General features: G+C 41.8%; 1 protein-coding gene across 1 annotated transcript in view; it reads right to left on the bottom strand.

Moving 5' to 3' along the window:
• Positions 1–13821, bottom strand: part of PREP (prolyl endopeptidase) — a 141900-nt gene that overhangs the window by 92365 nt on the left and 35714 nt on the right. Inside the window, exon 6 of the mRNA XM_052646028.1 lies at positions 13078–13199. Coding sequence (XP_052501988.1) covers positions 13078–13199 — 122 coding nt within the window. The remainder of the gene's footprint in view (positions 1–13077; positions 13200–13821) is intronic.

Here is a 13821-nt window from a genome sequence, read left to right as displayed (position 1 = left end):
AGATTCACGTCCATCGGGTCAGTGATGCCATCCAGCCATCTCATCCTCTGTCGTCCCCTTCTCCTCCTGCCCCCAGTCCCTCCCAGCATCAGAGTCTTTTCCAATGAGTCAACTCTGCGCATGAAGTGGCCAAAGTACTGGAGTTTCAGCTTCAGCATCATTCCTTCCAAAGAAATCCCAGGGCTGATCTTCAGAATGGACTGGTTGGATCTCCTTGCAGTCCAAGGGACTCTCAAGAGTCTTCTCCAACACCACAGTTCAAAAGCATCAATTCTTCGGTGCTCAGCTTTCTTCACAGTCCAACTCTCACATCCATACATGACTACTGGAAAAACCATAGCCTTGACCAGATGGACCTTAGTCGGCAAAATAATGTCTCTGCTTTTGAATATGCTATCTAGGTTGATCATAACTTTTCTTCCAAGAGTAAGCGTCTTTTAATTTCATGGCTGTGGTCACCATCTGCAGTGATTTTGGAGCCCAAAAAAATAAAGTCTGACACTGTTTCCATTGTTTCCCCATCTATTTCCCATGAAGTGATGGGACCGGATGCCATGATCTTCATTTTCTGAATGTTGAGCTTTAAGCCAACTTTTTCACTCTCCACTTTCACTTTCATCAAGAGGCTTTTTAGTTCCTCTTCACTTTCTGCCATAAGGGTGGTGTCATCTGCATATCTGAGGTTATTGATATTTCTCCAGGCAATCTTGATTCCAGCTTGTGTTTCTTCCAGTCCAGCGTTTCTCATGATGTACTCTGCAGATAAGTTAAATAAGCAGGGTGACAATATACAGCCTTGATGTACTCCTTTTCCTATTTGGAACCAGTCTGTTGTTCTATGTCCGGTTTTAACTGTTGCTTCCTGACCTGTATACAGATTTCTCAAGAGGCAGGTCAGGTGGTCTGGTAGTCCCATCTCTCTCAGAATTTTCCATGGTTACATAGTCTTGTGTTAATAACCAAATATTCATGGACATGACATTTCTTTATATAATTTTTTCTACTTAGAAACCAATAAGAAGAGGGTGGAGGAAGTTTTTTCATAACTTGAAAGTATATATACTTTTTCAAATTGAGAAAAGTCTTTTATATATTACCAGAAAGAATTAACTGTATGTATAAGAAAAGTACACTAAAAAGCAGTGAGACTTAAAATTGCCTGGGAAATTAACAAAAGGAATGACAATGGATTTTAATAGCATTTGAGAGCTAACCATGTTCCTCTCAGAGCAAAAATTATCAATTTTATTTCATAGACTCTTTTGGATTCTTTTCATAGTAGTTGTGAATCATAACAACTTCTCTTTAATATTATGTATGTTTCCAAAACATAATCTAGGAAAACTTTCAAATGTCAAACTAATCACCTAAAGGGATGGCTTTTCATTTATGGGACTCACTATGGATTTGTTATAAAAACAGGAGACAGTATCAGCAGCAGACACACAGGGTAGTCATTCGTAAGCAGTGTGATGAACACTGACATAAACATTTCGAATGGGCAGTCCTGAAATCAGCTTTCCCAATACTGGGTGCTGCCACAGCGAGGAGGGAGAAAAGAAATAAACCCCAGCACTCTATAATATGTTGTTGGGTATGCCAGAAACAGATATATCAGAACATTCTAAGAAAAGAAAACACATTCAAAGTAAAATGAGCAATGGAGGTCTCAACATGTTATAGTCCCTCTTTCTCATCTACCTGACTGTTTCTCTGGCATGTAAGCTTGGTTATATAAGAATCGCCTGTTCTCTTTTCTCCCCTACTGAGCTGTAGGGTGGGGGTGGGGTGCGATGCGGGCAGCTGAGAAGCTGAGAAAAGTGATGATCAACAAATCCAATTTTCTAAGGCAAAAACAATTCTCCCCTATCAGGAGCTGTTTCATGAATTCAGAGCAGTGCCCCCTGCAGCCTTTCTCACATCCAGGTCTTTAGTTTGGCTTCCTGCTTCCCCACCACGCTCTGCCCTGAGCGTCCAGCAGCATGATGGAGCTTATTGCTTCATGCAGTACCAGTGAAAGAGAGGATGAGAGCGGTGAGTCTTGGACACACACGGTCCGATCACGAGTACCCCTGGCACTGAAACAAGGACCGCTTCTCCTGAGATGAACAGACGGAATCCGTCTTCAGGAGCCAGGGAAACTGCACCCCCTGGGACAGCACAAGGGGACGAAGGGCCAACAACCAGTACATATGCCGGCAGCCTCAGGTTCAAGCGCCCAAGTTAAGGTCAAGAGGACAAGGGTGTCCTTAAAATGACACACAAACTGAACATGATGGGAAATCTGTCGTGGGTCACCCCCCACCCCAAGCCTCTCTGTCAACTTAAAACTGTTTATTTAGTGTAGTTTACTACAAATATCCTCCATCAGGGCCAGAGCCTGCCCATCTCTGCTCCTATGTACCACTTACCCTGGCACAGTGGTGGACGTAGGGTAAGGGCTTCCAGGTATTTGGGGAGTAAATACGTGAACTGCGTTGACCAGGAAGAGAGCCGCCGAACAGTTAATGCTCAAGCCCAAAACTATCCAACAAGAAAGGGGCAGGTGAGGCAGAGTTTCCTGAGGAACACTGGACTTGACTGTGCTTGCCCTATAGGACTATGCTGGGCACACCAGCGTCTGCAGGATCTTTATGTGCATGAACCTCAGCAGAAGGGGGAGTACAGAAATGCACATTCTGAGCACCCACAAAGAGTTAAGCATTAGGTAATGATTTTACATGTTGACATATGTGTAAAATATACAAACGTGTACACAAACACAGCTGACCCTTGAGTAAGACGACTCTACTTACACACAGATTTTTTTCGACAGTAAATACGACAGAGAGGCAAAGCCCAGGATTGGTTGAATCTGTGAATGTAACTAGTGGACATGGAGGAGCCATATATATAAAGTTTTTAAGTTATTAGGATATTAACTTAATAATCTGATTAAGTTATTAGGACCCTTAACCCCCACACTGTCCAAGGGTCAGCTGTATATGCATATCTTAGTTACTAGGGATCACAGTGAACATACGAAGATGGTTTATGCAGACATGTGATAAACATTAAGATCTGTATTTGTTGTTCAGTGGCTCAGTCACGTTCGACTCTTTGTGACCCCATGAACTGTAGCCCACCAGGCTCCTCTGTCCATAGAATTCTGGAGTGGGTAGACATTTCCTTCTCCAGAAGATCTTTCCAACCCACGGATCAAACTCATATCTCCTGCTTGGTAAGATTTTTTACCACTGAGCCACCAGAGAAGCCCAAGGGATTACCTTTGTTAAAAAACAAACCTCCCCCACGCCTAACTTCCCCCAAGAATAGGTACAACAGAATTAGGTCCTCAGTGTAGGATTCAGCTGTATATCACAAAGAGGCTGGGAATTTTCTCTTTAGTCCCTGCTAAAGGGATGTGATGTGTTTTCAGAATCTATACTCCAGAGCACCCTCTGCTGGGAAAAGTGTCTCAAAATGCTTGCTTTGTGTGCACGTGTGTTTTTAATGCTCTACAAATCACTTTAAAATAGATTTGGGGTGGCGTGGGGCGGAGGAGTGGAGGGGGTCCAAAAGAATCTTCTAAAACTTGTCCTTTTTTACCCTCCCACAACCCTGCCTTCCAACAGAAACCTCACAGTCTACCTTACATAATAACTGACATCACTGTCCCTCCAAGCCAGATGCCAGGTATGTTTCATGTTACACCCAGGAGGCATAAGGCAGCTGCTGTTCTGTCTGTGATCCCAGCAGCTGGAGGTGTGCAGGGACCAAGGGCAGAAGGCCTGGGCTGGCAGGTGAGGAGGGCAGTGCTGAACACTGCCTGCACATCCAGGATGGAGGGACCAGTGGACATGGGTTCCCTTGGAACAAGAGGCACTGGGAGAGCAGCTGGTAGGTAGCTCCAGGCACCTGGAAAGGTCCCTGCTGAAACAGGATGGAAAGCAGGGGTGGCAGAGAGACAGGAACCTCAAGGGCATCCCGATGAGAGGAGAAGTTTGGGGGAAGGGAGGATGATGGCCAAGGTCAGCCAGAATTTAAGGTCCACACGAGGGAATGTGTGGTTCCAAAGTCCAGAGGTTCCCAGAATCGAAGGGATCTCACTGCAAAAGGAGGCCACAAAGAGCTGGTGCCCAGGTACCAGTCATGACTGAGAGCCACCAGGAGACAGGGACAAACAGCTGCAGGTGAGTAAAAGTTCCCATTCCCTTCTCCAACTCCTCCCTCATTGGCCACCGGAGAATCTAAAGCACCATGAACAGTGAGGGGAGATAACAGGCAATCCTATCATTGCTCAGAATGACCACTCCCCTGCCCCTCAATTCAGTTCAGTTGCTCAGTCATGTAAAACACTTTGTGACCACATGAATCAAAGCACGCCAGGCCTCCCTGTCCATCACCAACTCCCAGAGTTCACTCAGACTCACATTCATCGAGTCAGTGATGCCATCCAGCCATCTCATCCTCTGTCGTCCCCTTCTCCTCCTGCGCCCAATCCCTCCCAGCATCAGAGTCTTTTCCAATGAGTCAACTCTGCGCATGAAGTGGCCAAAGTACTGGAGTTTCAGCTTTAGCATCATTCCTTCCAAAGAAATCCCAGGGCTGATCTCCTTCAGAATGGACTGGTTGGATCTCCTTGCAGTCCAAGGGACTCTCAAGAGTCTTCTCCAACACCACAGTTCAAAAGCATCAATTCTTTGGTGCTCAGCTTTCTTCACAGTCCAACTCTCACATCCATACATGACCACAGGAAAAACCATAGCCTTGACCAGATGGACCTTAGTCGGCAAAGTAATGTCTCTGCTTTTGAATATGCTATCTAGGTTGGTCATAACTTTTCTTCCAAGGAGTAAGTGTCTTTTAATTTCATGGCTGCGGTCACCATCTGCAGTGATTTTGGAGCCCAAAAAAATAAAGTCTGACACTGTTTCCATTGTTTCCCCATCTATTTCCCATGAAGTGATGGGACCGGATGCCATGATCTTCATTTTCTGAATGTTGAGCTTTAAGCCAACTTTTTCACTCTCCACTTTCACTTTCATCAAGAGGCTTTTTAGTTCCTCTTCACTTTCTGCCATAAGGGTGGTGTCATCTGCATATCTGAGGTTATTGATATTTCTCCAGGCAATCTTGATTCCAGCTTGTGTTTCTTCCAGTCCAGCGTTTCTCATGATGTACTCTACATAGAAGTTAAATAAACAGGGTGACAATATACAGCCTTGACGTACTCCTTTTCCTATTTGGAACCAGTCTGTTGTTCCATGTCCAGTTCTAACTGTTGCTTCCTGACCTGCATACAGATTTCTCAAGAGGCAGGTCAGGTGGTCTGGTAGTCCCATCTCTCTCAGAATTTTCCACAGTTTATTGTGATCCACACAGTCAAAGACTTTGGCATAGTCAATAAAGCAGAAATAGATGTTTTTCTGGAACTCTCTTGCTTTTTCCATGATCCAAGGATGTTGGCAATTTGATCTCTAGTTCCTCTGCCTTTTCTAAAACAAGCTTGAACTTCACGGCTCACGTATTGCTGAAGCCTGGCTTGGAGAATTTTGAGCATTACTTTACTAGCATGTGAGATGAGCGCAATTGTGTGGTAGTTTGAAAATTCTTTGGCATTGCTTTTCTTTGGGACTGGAATGAAAACTGACCTTTACCTGTGGCCACTGCTGAGTTTTCCAAATTTGCTGGCATACTGAGTGTAGTAGCACTTTCACAGCATCATCTTTCAGGATTTGAAATAGCTCAACTGGAATTCCATCACCTCCACTAGCTTTGTTCATAGTGATGCTTTCTAAGGCCCACTTGACTTCACATTCCAGGATGTCTGGCTCTAGATGAGTGATCACACCATCATGATTATCTGGGTCGTGAAGATCTTTTTTGTATAGTTCTTCTGTGTATTCTTGCCACCTCTTCTTAATATCTTCTGCTTCTGTTAGTTCCATACCATTTCTGTCCTTTATCAAGCCCATCTTTGGATGAAATGTTCTCTTGGCATCCCTAATTTTCTTGAAGAGATCTCTAGTCTTTCCCATTCTGTTCTTTTCCTCTATTTCTTTGCAATGATCGCTGAAGAAGGCTTTCTTATCTCTCTTTGCTATTCTCTGGAACTCTGCATTCAGATGCTTATATCTTTCCTTTTCTCCTTTGCTTTTCACTTCTCGTCGTCTTCTTTTTTTTCTTTTTTTACTTTACTTTACAATACTGTATTGGTTTTGCCATACATTGACATGAATCCACCATGGGTGTACATGCGTTCCCAAACATGAACCTCCCCCCCACCTCCCTCCCCACAACATCCCTCTGGGTCATCCCCATGCACCAGCCCCAAGCATGCTGTATCCTGCATCAGACATAGACTGGCGATTCGATTCTTACATGATAGTATACATGTTTCAATGCCATTCTCCCAAATCATCCCACCCTCTCCCTCTCCCTCTGAGTCTAAAAGTCCGCTATACATATCTGTGTCTTTTTTGCTGTCTTGCATACAGGGTCATCATTGCCATCTTTCTAAATTCCATATATATGTGTTAGTATACTGTATTGGTGTTTTTCTTTCTGGCTTACTTCACTCTGTATAATCGGCTCCAGTTTCATTCATCTCATTAGAACTGATTCAAATGTATTCTTTTTGATGGCTGAGTAATATTCCATTGTGTATATGTACCACAGCTTTCCTATCCATTCATCTGCTGATGGACATCTAGGTTGTTTCCATGTCCTGGCTATTATAAACAGTGCTGCGATGAACATTGGGGTACATGTGTCTCTTTCAGTTCTGGTTTCCTTGGTATGTATGCCCAGCAGTGGGATTGCTGGGTCATAAGGCAGTTCTATTTGCAATTTTTTACGGAATCTCCACACTGTTCTCCATAGTGGTTATACTAGTTTGCATTCCCACCAACAGTGTCAGAGGGTTCCCTCACTTCTCTTCTTTTCACAGCTATTTGTAAGGCCTCCCCAGACAGCCATTTTGCTTTTTTGCATTTCTTTTCCATGGGGATGGTCTTGATCCCTGTCTCCTGTACAGTGTCATGAACCTCTGTCCATAGTTCATCAGGCACTCTATCTATCAGATCTAGTCCCTTAAATCTATTTCTCACTTCCACTGTATAATCATAATGGATTTGATTTAGGTCATACCTGAATGGTCTAGCAGTTTTCCCTACTTTCTTCAATTTAAGTCTGAATTTGGTAATAAGGAGTTCATGAGCTGAGCCACAGTCAGCTCCTGGTCTTGTTTTTGTTGACTGTATAGAGCTTCTCCATCTTTGGCTGCAAAGAATATAATCAATCTGATTTCGGTGTTGACCATATGGTGATGTCCATGTGTAGCGTCTTCTCTTGTGTTGTTGGAAGAAGGTGTTTACTATGACCAATGCCTCTAGTAAAACTAAAATTATGTTTCAGCCTGACCATCCCCCACTTTCTTCCTGCCCCTTCATACTTCCTCCTTCCTGTTCTCATCCTCCAATTCCCAAGCAACCACTGATTGGTTTTGTGCCATTATAGACTAGTTTGCATTTTCTAGAGTGTTATATAAATGGACTCAAACACTGTGTACTCTTTCTTTTCTAGCTTCTTTCATGGAGCATAATTATTCTGAGAGTCATCCCTGTTGTTAGGTAGATCAATAGTTCATCTCCACAGTGGCGTACCCACTATGGAAAACAGTATGAAAGTTCCTCAAAAAAAAAAAAAAGAAAAATTAAAAACAGAACTGCCATATGGTCCAGCAATACCACTCCTGGCCATATATCCATACAAAACTATAATTCGAAAAGATACACACACCCCAGTGTTCACAGCAACACTATTTACAATAGCCAGGGTATGGAAGCAAACTAAATGTCTGATAGATCAACACATAAAAGAAGATGTGGTGTTTATATACAATGGAATATACTCAGCCATAAAAAAGGAAGAAATAATGCCAATCGCAGCTACCTTGAAATTATCATATGAAATCAAAAAGAGAAAGATAAATATAATGCATGACGTCATTTATATGTGGAACTTTTCTACAAAACAGAAACAGACTTATAAAGACAGACTTGTGGTTGTCAAAGAGGGTGCAGGTGGGGGAGGAAAGATAGACTGGAAGTTTGAGACTAGCACATGCAAACTATTAGACATACATATAACTAGATTACTTTGCTGTATATCAGAAAGTAATACAGCAATACTTCAATAAAATAAATTAAAAAGAATAGTTCATTCCTTTTTACTGATGACTAGTATTCCATTAAACAGATGTACTGCAGTTTATTCACTCATGCACTTGTTGATGGATACTTGGGTATGTCCAGTTTGGGGCTATCATGAACAAAGCCATGATAACTCCTCATCTCTAAGTCTTTGTTATGGGGAAAAAATATAATCAAGAAGAGGGAACAAATCATACCTACTCCACCTGTTAGTCCCCCATGTGCTCATGAAACCTAAGCTGGGGAGAGGGAGGCAGGAAGTAAACTGGAGCCCTGGTATTCTGTTTTGAGCTGCAATGAACCTTTAGTAGGGCTCTCCTAGCGGCTCAGCAGTAAAGAATCCACCTGCAATGCAGGAGCCTCAGGAGACAAGGGTTCAATCCCTGGGCTGGGAAGACTCCCTGGAGGAGGGCATGGCAACTCACTCCAGTATTCTTCCTTGGAGAATCCCATGGACAGAGGAGCCTGGTGGGCTACAGTTCATAGGGTCTCAAAGTCAGACACAACTGAAGCAACTTAGCACACATGCACAGACGTTTAGTAGCATTTCTAATACCATAAAGTGTACAGAAAGCTATGGGTTCTGCCAAGTGGTAGACACTGTCCTGGGGAAAGATGCTGTTCTGGTCAACAGAGGGAAAACCAATGCTGCTTTGTGATAGTAACTTAATGGGCAGCTCAAGGCAAGAAGGACCTATCCGTGCAGGAAGGCAGAGGAGGTCTCTGTGAAGGAAAGAGATGAGTCATGAGATGGCATCTAGGATATAAAGAGAAGTCTTCAGATGACCTGGAACACAGCAGCCAAAAGGGAGGAGGGCGGCTCAGCAAAGAAATTCAAACACCTCCATGCACTCAGATGGCCACCTGCCCACACGTAGCTCCAACCACACCCACAAAGCCCAAGGCTCCAGGAGACTATGAGATGTTGTGATAAACTCTCCACTCATAGATTGAAAAAGGGCCCTGAGGAAGCTTAAGAAACACACTTGGAGAGCTGATGTGATTTGCCCAAGGCCACACAGACAGGACTAAAATTAAAATCTCCTGATTTGTGCTCCAGTCCACCCCTGTCACTAGAGTGAAGAATCCTCCAATAAGACGTTGTCAAGTGTATTCACAAAACACTAGATTCAAAATGACAATCCCCAGTGGCTCAGATGGTAAAGAATCTGCCTGTAATGCAGGAGACCGAGGTTCGCTCCCTGGTTCCAGAAGATCCCCTGGAGAACAGAATGGCAACTCACTCCAGTATTCTTGACTGAAGAATTCCATGGACAGAGGAATCTGGTGGGCTATAGTCCATGGAGTCACAAAGAGTCAGACATGACTGAGTAACTAACACAAAAGGCACTATTGAAAAATAAAAGTAACAACCACAGCGCCTGCATTTGGAGTGTGGTTATGATTGGGACTACTGCTTTCCTCTAAGATGCAGGTCACTAAATAAACACTGTTGGAAGACTTCCAGGTAGCCCTGTGGTTAAGACTCCATGCTTCCACTGCAAGGGGTACAGGTTCAATCCCTGGTCAGGATACTAAAAGATTCCATATGCCACAAAGTACAGCCAAAAAAAAATTTTTTTAAAAAGGAGTTGGGGGGGGGGCGTTGCTAGGAAACCATCCACTTCACTTGCAGTGAACACCCTGAGCAATCTCTGCACCACGCATGGTGCTTCTGGTCCAGCCGGAAGTACCTATAGCATACCTGTTTCTTGGACTGTCTTGGGATTTATCACACTTCATTGACAGGTACAAGAAACTCCCACACTGAGACTTTTTGCACAACCTAGATTTTTCTAACCTGGAACTGAATCATCAGTTTAGGGTAGACCTGAGGCTTCTGTAGGCTCAGAACTGTAGCATCTGTGTTTAAGGGACGAAGGTATTCTTTCCTGTAGCCAGAAGTTCCTCTCAGCAGGACCTGCCCAACTCACTCCGGCCACTGAAAGGGTGACATCTAACAAAATCCCTCAAGCAGCTGGAATACAGCGTAATGAAATCTACACGCAGTTTGTGTCTACTAAGCCTACCGGTTTGCTTACGACTTCCTCTGCACAGTCTGCTCATCAGGGTGCTCATCCAGCATAAAGTTCCTCAGGACTCGCTGGACACATCTCATGAATTTCTGTTTTTCTATGTAAAAACTTCATTTATTGCTTTTGTGCGAAACAGACGCAGCTCTCCATTTACTACCATTCTTTAAATGGTCATTCCTGCTGTTTCCACATGACCTCGTACCTTTTGTCAAGGGAGGCAGAGGCCATGCTGATTAAGAAGATACAGGCGGTGGGTCTAACATACCCAGCAGGCAATTCCAACCATGGATTTGCAAGCTAACCATACTCGCAGGTATTTTGTCTATGCAATGAAGTGGTCACTGCCCTCTAAAGGTTATGGTAAAGATTATACTAGATGAACTACACAGAGTGAATACCTACTGAGTGAATGGTAGAAGGATCACCCAAACTATTTAAATTTGCTTTTCCTTTCAGTTGCCTAGCCACAGAGTTGAATATATATATATAGGATGCAAATAAGATATGTCGTGACTGTATTTTTAAAAACTGGCTACTAATAGCAGCATTATTCACAATTGTGCTGTGGAAACACCCCAAGTGTACTTACAGATGACTGGATAAACAAAGTGTAGTACATGTACACAATCGAATATTACTCACTTTTTAAAACGATGGAAACTCATGCTATAACATGGAAATAAACCTTGAAGATCTTATGCCAAGTCTTTGCTCAGTTGCTTCAGTTGTGTCTGACTCTTTGCGACCCCATGGACTATAGCCCGCCAGGCTCCTCTGTCCATGGGGATTCTACAGGCAAGAATACTGGAGTGGGTTGCCATGCCCTCCTCCAGGAGATCTTCCCAATCCAGGGATTGAATCCAGGTCTCCATCACAAATGGATAAATTCTATATAATGACATTTACACGAGGTACCTCAAGCACTCAAATACATAAAGAGACAGAAAGTAGAATGGTGGTTAGTAGGGCCTGGGCAGAAGAGGGGATGAAGAGCTATTTAATGTGTACAGAGCTTCAGTTTCACAAGATGAAAAAGTTCAAGAGACAGAAAGGGGTAACAGATGTGCAATAATGTGAACACAGTGCAATTGTACTCTGTAAATGATTAAGCTGATAAATTCAGTTGATGATTAAACTGATAAATTTTATGTTAACTATACTTTACCATGATTTTTTAAAATGAAAACAAACGAACAAAAAACTAGCTGCTTCAATTCAATGCTAGTAAAGAGATGTGAGCAACGAGTTACATGTGTATTCTACAGTGAAGACCGTTTAGTTTAGTTGTATTTCATTGTATCAATAAAATAATTTTACCTTTATTAAAATACGTCTGCTATAATGTTTCTCTATCAACATCTCTCCCCATAAAAGGTGAAAAGAAACACATGAACTAACATGACATTTTGTGGGGTAGTATATTTACCTTAATGTATATCAGTTTATAAATAAACACCTACTATCTGCAGAATGCAGAAGCCTTAGGTATGAGGAGAAGCTGGACCAAGATGAAAACTTGGTATGATAATCTACAAAGAGTCAGAAAAACCATAGAAACAAATATGTGAGAAAAATGACAACAGTAACTACACAAGAAAAGCTTGCAGGATGGGAAGTTAGGTGGGGAAGACAAAGCATGAGAAAAGGGCATAATTTCAGGTGATAACATATTTTACTGTAAACACATTGTGTTAAAGTCTGGCAAACTTTTTCTAGTAAGGGCAAGAAAGAATTTTCAGCCTTTTGGGCCATGTGGCCTTCTGTGGCAACAAGTCAACTCTGCTATTATAGCCTGAAAGCAGCCCCAGACAGTAAGGAAACAAATGGGTGTGGCTGTGCTCCAAGAAAACTTTATTTACAAATGCCGGCAGCAGGCCAGATTTCAGTCGAGGGCAACAGTGTGCCAACCATAGTTCTAGAGAAACAAAATAAATAAAAGGACAATGCAGAATACAGTGGATTAATGAATGAGGACTAAAATACCATGGGCTTCTAGTCTATCCCCCAGTGAATCAGACCCATGTTCAGAAGTTCATGCCTAAAATGTCCCTTTCATACCAAAGTTCTAACTATATCCCAGAGAAGACATGAGAGGCTCAATGGACTAAAAAGTTTCTAGTGAATTGCTCACTCCCACTAAGAATGGGATGATAGCCCTCCTATAGAAAACACTGAGAATGCTTTTATATCTTAAAAAATATATATTTCATATATATATATATATAAATGAGCTCACAAAAGCCTAATTCTTACTCTAAGTATTTCTAAGTGTTTTTTAACAGCTGATTCTCAAGATGCAGAATGAAATCTGGGAAAGTACCTACAAAGATGTATCACTTTAAGAGAGGCTCTTCCTTATCAAGAACAGGAAGGTATGAACCATCTATGAGATGTGTAAATATCCCAAAGACACATATTTGAATGTAAAAACAAGTAAACAAGAAGCATGAAGAGCACCGTTGTGTAAAATAGAAAAGCAGGCACACTCTTCGCCCTCACTCTCACTCGTGTAAAAGAAACTTCTGGAGGAAAACTCTCCTCATCTCCGAGATTAGGATCAAGTTTTGAAATATTCATGTTCTACTTTGCGTTATTTTGTACTTTTACATTTTTACCATAAGCATGTATTACTTTTAGTACTAAGATTTTTATGCTGAGATTACCTTTAAAAGATTTATCACCTTCGCTATTAAGAGTACACTTGAGGTCTAATATTTTTAACAAAAGAATATTCAACTTCAAATGGACTTCCACTATCCATAAAGATCACCATGTAAAGAGAATATTTATATACACAATCCATGACAGATGCTATTTGCGGGTAAAATTTCACGGTAGTACAATACCTCAGCTCCACCCATCCACTTAGGCTCATCAGGAAACTCAGCACACAAAATATCTTCTGACTGATCAGTCCCCAACACATGGTAGCAGAGCTTTTGGTGGAGATTGGTGGATGTTTCTGTGCCTGAAGGGGTTAAAAATGTACACTGAAATGCAGCTGACAATTTTAAGAAAATCTATTCCTCCCATAGTAGACAATGCTAAAAGCATCTAAAAAGCTAAGTATCTGGTTATAGGATTACACAATACAAAGTTAATATACAATAGTTAATCACTTTTCTATATACTAGCAATGAAAAAGCGGAATTTGAAATTAAAAACAAAATACCATTTACATTAGCAGTTCCCAAAACAGAATGCTTAGGTATAAATATAAGAAAATATGTATAAGATATATAGGACAAAAATTATACAACTGGTGAAAGAAATCAAAGAATAAATCAACGGAAAGATATACTCAGTATCTTATGGAAAACACTCAACATTGTCAAGATATCAATTCTTTTCAACTTGATCTACAGATTCAATGCATTCCCAATCAGAATCTCAGCAAGTTATTTTGTGGACATGGACAAACTGATCCTAAAGTTTATCTGGCGAGGCAAAAGACCTGGAAGAACCAACATAATATTCAAAGAAAACAAAGTTGGAAAATGTTCACTACCCAACCTCAAGATTTATTACACGGAATCAAGACAGTGTGGTATTAGCAAAAGAACAAACAGATCAAGAGAACACAGTAGAGA

The sequence above is a fragment of the Budorcas taxicolor genome, chromosome 9 (genome assembly GCF_023091745.1).
Source record: "Budorcas taxicolor isolate Tak-1 chromosome 9, Takin1.1, whole genome shotgun sequence".
Classification (NCBI taxonomy): Eukaryota; Metazoa; Chordata; class Mammalia; order Artiodactyla; family Bovidae; genus Budorcas; species Budorcas taxicolor.
This window is presented reverse-complemented; position numbering and strand designations above follow the sequence as displayed.